General features: G+C 59.8%; 1 protein-coding gene across 1 annotated transcript in view; it reads right to left on the bottom strand.

The window, feature by feature from the left end:
• Nucleotides 1–8,526, bottom strand: part of SNTA1 (syntrophin alpha 1) — an 11,243-nt gene extending 2,717 nt beyond the window's left edge. Inside the window, 4 exon segments of the mRNA XM_019473475.1 lie at nt 3–164; nt 257–455; nt 8,204–8,389; nt 8,466–8,526. Of these exon segments, the coding sequence (XP_019329020.1) occupies nt 3–164; nt 257–455; nt 8,204–8,389; nt 8,466–8,526 (608 nt within the window).
• Between the last annotated feature and the right edge of the window lie 232 nt (nt 8,527–8,758).

Genomic DNA, 8,758 nt, shown 5'->3' with positions numbered 1-8,758 from the left:
CCGTGCTGGCGCCCGCCAGCTGGGCTCGCAGCTCCTCCTTCACCCGCGGCAGCAGCGCGCCCGCGTTGGCCTGGATGGCGCCGAGCCACGACTGCGCCGTGGCCTCGTCCTTCGCCCGCAGGAAGAGGGCAACGCGCCCGTCCGCCGAGCACACCTCCAGGTACCTGCAGGGACACGGCCCCGCTGGGTCCCTGCCGGCCCTCATTGCCCCGGGGCACCACAGTGGCATCACCATCCCCCGGCACCACGCCCTGACCTGTGCTCCGGGTCGGCAGGGAGGCACTTGCGGGACACGTAGCACATCTTCAGAGGCACAGTCCTGCCCTCCCGGAGCTCCCGAGGGGGTAGGAGGGGGGATGACCGCTTCTGCAGGGTGGCGGGAGAGGGGTCCCAGCTGACCGTCGCCCCTGCGGAGGAGTTCTTGAAGTAGGGGGAGATCTCCTTCATGTACTTCACTGGAAGAGAGGCAGCACCCAGCTGAGCGCACAGCATGGGCCATGGCGGCCTCATCCTGCCCACCAGCACCCATCTGCCCCCCTGAAATCCCTTGCACTGTCCCTGCACCAGAGCTAGTACCTCCTTTGCTACCTCCCCGGAGCCGTCACCCATGGGTGCTGCAGCGGGTCCTCTGCCCAGCATCCCTGTGGGTGTGGGGAGGGGATGGCACTGGTGGGTGAGGTCTTACCAGAGGGTGACATGACACCTAAGATCCTCCCGGTGCCTCTGCCCCACCATCCCAGCCTGGGGAGCCTCCCAGGCTGGGTAAAAATGGCCTTTTCCCCCTTTTTCTTTCCTTTAACCCAGATCAGTTCACAGATCCAAGTCTGATCAGGTCCCCAGGGCGGCACACGGAGGCAGGGGGCGGGGAATGGGCAGGAGTCCCAGGCCAAAATTACACAGGCCAAACTGTGCTGGTACAGCCGGTCCCACCGCCAACTGGGAACAAGAGCTCTCAAATACCGTGGCTTGGCCCCAGGAAAAGCCTCGAACTGCGTGCTCGCAGCTCGCATGGCCCTGCCCCATGAGTTATAAACCAGGGGCAAGAAACCAGCTTTCAGTCCCCAGCAAGTCTGCCTCCGGAGCCAGAGCCCTCAGAGCCGCGCTGGGACGGCAGCCGGCTCCCGAGGTTTAGGGGAAGGGGGAGATGAAAGTCACCGCAAATCGATGGGGCCCCGTAGCCTACATCCTGAAAATTAGGTCAGCAACACCAGCCAAAAAGCTTTGACTGAGCAGGGGAGGATGCCCCGTACGCCGCATCCCAGTGGGAGTCGTGGGCCTCCTGCCCTGGGCACAGCATGGGACCAGCTGGTGGCGCCGGGGAAGGGCTTCTCTTTGGTGACCCTTGGGGAAAGGGCCATGGGACAGACACGTGCCTGCTGCCGTGTCCCCAGCCGCCACTGCTGGTTTCAGTCCAGGTCCAAGTCAGCGGCGTGGGTGCAGCAAGCCTGCCGCCGGAGCCAGAGCGCTCAGAGCCGCGCTGGGACGGCAGCCGGCTCCCGAGGTTTAGGGGAAGGGGGAGATGAAAGTCACCGCAAATCGATGGGGCCCCGTAGCCTACATCCTGAAAATTAGGTCAGCAACACCAGCCAAAAAGCTTTGACTGAGCAGGGGAGGATGCCCCGTACGCCGCATCCCAGTGGGACCAGTCGTGGTCCTGCCCTGGGCGCAGCATGGGACCAGCTGGTGGCGCCGGGGAAGGGCTTCTCTTTGGTGACCCTTGGGGAAAGGGCCATGGGACAGACACGTGCCTGCTGCCGTGTCCCCAGCCGCCACTGCTGGTTTCAGTCCAGGTCCAAGTCAGCGGCGTGGGTGGCAGGAGGGGGACACGAGCTTGGCTTTGCAGCCAACTCTTGTAGGTGGCTGGTCGGTGGACCAGCTCCATCGCTGCAGCAAAGCCGCGGCAGCCTGATTTTGTGCCAGAAAAAAGCCCTTTTCCCACCAGGAGAGAGTCTGCACGCAGAGCCTACCATCCCCATCCTTTACCTGCCCACCACCACCTATCTTCCCTTCGTTCCTATCCCAGCGAGCTCCCCAAAACCTCTGAACCCTGAAATCCCGTACACGAGCAGCGGTGGGGCATGGCGGGGAGGCAGAGCCCCGCAGGGTGCCCCGCTCTGCCCAGCCCCAGCGGGACGCAGCTATAAATGGCTGCGACACCGCTGCGGCACGTGGGTCGGGTTACCCCGCACGGTGGCCAGGGCCAAGGAGGCGGCGTGGGGCCTCGTGCCCTGCACCTCCTGTTATAAATAGCCGCCGCGTTCCTGCAGGCATTTGAGCCGGGCTGGATTTTACCCCGAGTCATTAATCTCGGCAGCGGGGACTGGCCATTATCACGGTGCCTGGGAAGTAACTGGAGTTCAGGAAGATATCACTGAGCCGCTGAAACCTGAGCGGAGTCCCCACGCCAGCCCATGGCTGCCCAGGCACACAGAGGACATCACCGACATTAGCTGTGCAATGGTGGGGTCACGTCCCGATGGAGCAGAGGAGGAGGGGAGCAGTGCCCGGCCCAGGACAGGGCAGGGAGAATTAGGCAATGGCCAGTGCGTATGCCTCTCCAGCACATGGCTTTAAGGAGGATTTAAGGCTGGTGACGAAGCACCGACGGGTTCCTGAGCCGGTGCAGGGAGCCAGGATGCGATGGGGGCTGCGGTGCTCTCTGGGGAGATGCGCACCTGGGGCCAGGCCACCATCCCATGGGAGCTAATGTCTCCGACGACGACAGCAGCAGGCTGCATTTCAGAGACACACGGCACGGTCAGGGGACACAGTGTGACAGTGCCATCCCCAGCCCGCTCTGCAGCGGCAGCCACTGCACCCCTGCCCATCCCTGCAAAGCAAAAACGAAGCCGTGGAGTTTTCCTGGCATGGACTTTATAGTGGATTGACCTGCACTTCTGCCAGTCCCTTCACTGCAGCGGAATCGCCTGGTATTGAATGGATTAATTAATTACACCCATCTCATTAAAGCAAATGACTCAGACCATATTATGCATCATCTCTGCTACTGGTAACTGTAATTCTTGTACTGGTGTTTTGGTGGTTTTCTTCATTAACACCTTGCCGTGCTGGGGCTCCCAGGCTGGCTGCCCTCTTCTTGTTAGCCAGCACCTCTCCAAAAATCACTCGGCAGAAATACTGCACCTCCAGCAGGCAAAGAGCCCTCTTGGTGGCTGCTGGGCAAATCCGCGTGGTCCCAGCGCCACGCTGCCTCCACGTGGGCTCTCTGCTCCCCCGGGGAGACAGCCTGTCCCACTGAGCTCCTCCAGCACAGCGGAGAAGGGACAAATAGGACCTCTAGCCACTCAGGGTTTTGCACTGAATAACACTTTATTTTAGGTTTTGAGGGAACAGCAAAAGTCTCTGGGGAGGCCACATGTGAGCAGCTGCTTGTGGCATCACCAGAGCATCGCGTGCACCCTGAACCCCGCAGCGAGCTGCATCGGGGACACGTTTAACCAAAGGCCCTAGGGCTGCCCTGCTATTCTTTCTCTGTTGCAGTTGGGTTTTTTCTCCTCAGCACTCCAGAAAGGGGCAAAACCATCAAAATCCCTTGGTTTTACTTCTTGGATGACAGATCCTCCCCCTCCACAAACCCATCCCTCCCAAGGATGGGGAACAAGCCGGAACCAAGCATTCTGCGCCCTCGATCCTGAGTCACTACGACCTGCCCCACGCACGTGCTCATGGCTCGGCACCACCCGAGGCCAAGCTCCTGACCCCGGCGGGCTTTGCCGAGAAGCCACAAACCTTCCTCCAGCCAGGAAAGCAGCCCCAGCCACACAGACACCCAGCAGCAGGCTCGAGAGCACCCACCTGCTGCTCGGGCCACCAGCTGGGTGCTGGCACACTCTGCTTCAGCCCGGAGATCACGGCACAGGTTCACGGTGGAAAGGTTTAAGCCCGCGCTGCCAGTTAGGGGTAGGACGGGTCCCACTGTTTCCCCCCCGAGAGCTTTCCAGCAGCATCCGTATGGGGCTGTGAGTCAAAAAGGTCCAACCGTACGGGTGGCCATCGCATCAGGAAGGCTTCCAGAGAGGTCCTGGAGATCCAGCACTGGCCCTAAGGAGATGCTAAGCCCATCTCCAGCTGGTCCCTCTCTGCCTCAGGACTAAGAATGCAAAATTAACATGTGAAATCTTCCCCCCCGAGAGCTTTCCAGCAGCATCCGTATGGGGCTGTGAGTCAAAAAGGTCCAACCGTACGGGTGGCCATCGCATCAGGAAGGCTTCCAGAGAGGTCCTGGAGATCCAGCACTGGCCCTAAGGAGATGCTAAGCCCATCTCCAGCTGGTCCCTCTCTGCCTCAGGACTAAGAATGCAAAATTAACGTGTGAAATGGGGGGGGGCAGCAAACACGCATCCCAAAGAGACACTCTGAAACGACCTGTAGACTTCAAGCCAACACTGTGATGTGCTTCCAAAACGCTCAGCACAGGGGCTGCCAGAGCCGCCCTGTCCAGCATCCCACCCAGGGACCGTCCCCTGCTCCTGGCTCCGAGCACAAACAAGGCAGCAGCTGCTGGTCCCAGCTGCCTCAGCTCAAATCCTTCTACCCCAGGGAGGAAGACGTCGTGGGATGCTGCAGGATGGGGGTGCCACCGCTGTCCCTCCTGCCCCAGGACCCTGTCCTAGCCCTCAGTGCCAAATGCCATGCCCCAGCTCGTTCCTAAATATTCACCTGTGCTGCATGGCCAGCAGTGACCCATGTGCTGAGTGATCTCAGGGAGATCATGGGACAACTCTCCCTGTTTCCACGGAGGAGCAACGTCCCCAGAAAACTCCCCAGGGAAAGCAAAGCCTCAGGGCAGCAAGGTGTGGAGGAGGTAGGAGGATGTGGACCCTCACTGTCTCTCTGCATCATCCCAGGGCAGGTCCAAAGCCTCTGTTTCTGCTTTGGTTCATTACCACGTTGAAACCATGAGAGCACACACAGTGTTGCCGAGGGCAAAGCCCAGCTGCTCAGAGCCCGAGGACCATCACATCTGCCAGAAGTCATTCACTTCAGTGTCCCACAGAGGGCTGGAGGCCACCTCAGGGCTTTCTCTCCGGAAGCCTTTCTGAGCCCCGAAGGGTGGCAGAGACAGGGAACTGCACAAATCCTGGCTGCCACCACCCGCCTCCGCTCGAAACCCCCTTCCACTCTGCATCGTGTGTTATTTACCCCAGGGCCACCTAAATTCTGTGGGTATTTCACATTTCACACCATACACATCTCCACCCTCTGTGACTTTCTGGGCTTCCCACGGTTAGGGCAATCAGCCTGTCGGAGATGGGCGTCCCCAGCGCTACGCTCTCCCCGCACCCCTTAGCTTTTCTGAATTTCAAGCTTCCAAGTTATTACTTGGCCGAATGAGTCCTGGAGAGCTGCGACAGCCTCAGATGCTCCCCTGCAGCCAACAAGCCCCGGGCTGCCACGGAGGTGAGACGCCTGTGGCTGCCCCTGCTCCTCCTGCCCACTTCTCTCCCCGTGACAATACGGCACAGGGGCCTCGCCGGGAAAACCACTCCTGGAACCGAATCCCTTCTCAGGGCAGCTGGAAGGATGTTTATCCAACCAAGCAATGCAAAAAAAACCCAAAAAACAGGGGAAAATAAGGTAAGGGAGAGCAACTCTCCCCAAAATAACAATGTAATATAAATACAGCCAAACTCCTCCTGCAAATATCAAGAGAGTAGTTTGGCACATCCAAAAAAAAATCTTGGCAGGACACGCCGAGAGATATCTGCGTGTCCTCATGCCCGGCCAGCAACGACACCCAGGAGCCAGAAGCCAAGCTGAGCAGCCCGGGGTAAGATCTGGCACGTGGAGCCACTGCTGATATTTGGATTAAAACACATCACCTCCCAGCTCTGCCATTTTGCAGAGTCTCACCCCAACTCACCGTCCCGACCCACGGACGCAGTAACCGTAAGGGAAGTCAGAGTCTCCCCTGGCAGCGCACAGGGATCCAGAAAGCGCCTGCTTGATGCTAAGGCCACCGTGCTGCTTTTCACCGAGCCCTGGAGAGAGCCCAAGCAGGAGAAGGGAGCAGGGAAGCCCCTCCTTTGCCACCCTTCAGGCACTTTAAGGCCACCCTCTGCCCCCCAGCCCTGCCACCCCTCCCCAGGGCAGGGCGCTCAGCCGGACGGCTCCTGGAGAGCCATCGGGGTGGCAGGTATAAGGCAGGGGACACCCCGTCCCGAGGCAGGGCCATCACCTCCACAGGGCAGTGACAGCCCGACAGGGACCACACCACAGTGTCAGCCCCGCCATCCTCCACAGGCAGGGCTGTACTGCACCAGCAAACCCAAAACAGGGAGGAGATGGAGATGCACCGTGTGTGTACCCAATGTCTGCAATCAGACGAGCGGCAGCAACCCCTGCCCCGCTCCGGCTGTTGCCTGCAACACCCCTGAGCAACACTGCGCCGCGGGAGCCCAATGGCATCAGCTACAAACTAATCAAAAAGCCTCCAGTGTGTCGTGGTGGGAGCCAGCCCAGCCCCGCTCTCCTCTCAAGGGTACCTGCTGGCAGTTTTAATTAATTAAGAAGCCCAGCGGGTCATACCTGAGCTCAGCGAGCTACAGCAAAGGCCCTGCCTGCAGCTGCCTCCTGGGAGGGCAACCTGGCAGCACCCGGCTCCCCAGGGGGATGGAGGAGGAGGAGGAGGAGGCGGTCCAGGGAGAGAAGTTGTTCTCTACAGAAAGGGCAGCTCATCTCCACCTCCCGCAGGACCTCTAGCAGAAAGGAAACCCACGCCAAAGTAAAGGATGAAAAGAAAATAACAGAGAGAGGGTGGTCCGAGAACAGCGGCTACGGGGAGGAATTTCGCAGACTCCCAGAGAAAGAGGCTCTTGTATTTCTCTTTGGTCAAAAAAAAAACCAACCCCACCAACAACCGTATCTGCTCCCAGCAGCTGTGCAGAGCAGCACATTCCTCCGGCTGAACCGTGGTCCTGCGGCTCCCAGGAGAGGAGGAACCCACAGCAGAAAGGGCTGAGCGAAGCTAAAAATGAAAATCTGGAGCTGAGACAATCTGGGGAAAGCGCAGGAAAGCAAGAGCCACGGCGGTCGCTGGCAGCAGAAGACACAGAGCTCTTCTTTGTCCAGGCAGAGCCCAGAGCGCTGCTCCCAAATAAAACCTCCCTTTGGGATCTGCAGCGCTACAACCGCACCGGGAAGGGTCTCTGGTGCCGAGACCCTCCTTGTTAGCTGGGGTGGCCCAGGGCGCTGGTCAGCCGTGAGGGGAGGGAAAGGGTCCCATCCTGGGGGACAGACCCTGGGTGCTCACCCCTTCCTGGCCAAGCTGGCAGAGTGGGCAAGCGCAAACAGACGTGATATAAAGTGTAACAGGAGAAAAGCGGAGTCCCTCCTCCCACCGTCCCAACCCATCAGCCCTCACCCACTTCCCAAGCGGGGTTCGGGGGGCTCCCACGGCCTGCCAGCCCCCACAGGGCTAGGAGACACCAGGGACTGGCCACCCGGTACCAAAAGGGAGCCCATTCCCAGGGGACCGGCTTCAGTCTCCCCTGGGACAGCGAGGGCTGCGATCCCTGGGATGTTTGTAGCCTCAGCTGCCAGATCTGGGGGGGCTGCGCTTAGGGTTCAGCTGCCAGACACCCCCTGGGGAGGCAGCTCCTGCGGCTGCACTCCTGAGCTGGCCCTGCCTGCTCCTGGCAGCCTGCTCCTCCTGCCTGCCCAAAATCCACCCCAGCAAACCAAAAGGTGCCCAGCAAGAAGCAGGGTGCCGGTGTACCCCCTCCCGGTTGGCATAAGCCTGCAGAGCTGCACAGCCCCGCTCCAGCTGAGGATGCGGGTTTAAATGAAAATCACAGGAAAAGCAGAAAGTTTTCCATGGCCCCAGGAACAGCAGAGCTCAGAGTGACACCGTACGACAGAAGAGTCGCAAAGCCCATAAACCTGCCCCACGCCTCCCATCGCTGCCTGCCCACGGTCCCGCAGCAAGGAGACGGAGCCGCTGGGCATCGAGCAGTGGTACATGTTTCTCCCTCTCTGGAGGGAGATCCCAGCAGTTACCTCCAGCTCTCTGGACAAGCTGATAAACCAGTCTGCACATGTTGTTTTCCATTTGAAAGAGTATGCAAATGTCTATGCAGATGATGTGCCACCCCCATGCTCCTAGCACATCACCCGGAAAAATGGGTATCAGCCCCTCAGAAGCAGGGGGACCTTCGTCCCCCCTCACACCCTCATCTCCTACCTTCCAAGACCACCTCCTTGCCCGTCTTCTTCAACGCCTGCACCGCCTCGTCGTGCGTTGCCTCGGACAGGTCGGTCCCGTTCACAGAGAGGATGGCGTCCCCCACGTACAGCGCCTCGGTCTGATCCGCTGCCAGCCCCTTAAATATCTTGGAGATCAAGATGGGCATTTTATTCTCTCGGCCACCTTGAAACAGAAGAGAAAGCGGCTGCTGCTGTTGGAGCACATGGAGGAGTGGGTGGGGAGGGGGATGCTCGGGTACCCACCAGCCCCGGCGAGGCTGAGCCCTTCTCCCAGCGCTCAGCCGTGCCATGCCGGGACATCCCGCCGCCCTGTTTCCTCGGATGCTCATGGCACACTCCTAACAACCACAGTAGCCAAAATACCCTGAGGCTTTACAGCAGGCGAAGATGATTGCTCCAAAACCACTCCGAACGGTCGCAGGTTTCCTCGCAGAGCGAACACGTACCCTGGCCACCTCCCCATCAATTTTGGCAGGAAAGCATGTCTTTATTTGCATTATTAATCGTGTGTGCTAAGCGACCATCCCTGCTC

This window comes from Aptenodytes forsteri, unplaced genomic scaffold (assembly GCF_000699145.1).
Source record: "Aptenodytes forsteri isolate BGI_AS27 unplaced genomic scaffold, ASM69914v1 Scaffold215, whole genome shotgun sequence".
Lineage (NCBI taxonomy): Eukaryota > Metazoa > Chordata > Aves > Sphenisciformes > Spheniscidae > Aptenodytes > Aptenodytes forsteri.
Note: the sequence above shows the minus strand (reverse complement) of the source record. Positions and strands in the feature narration are given on the sequence as shown.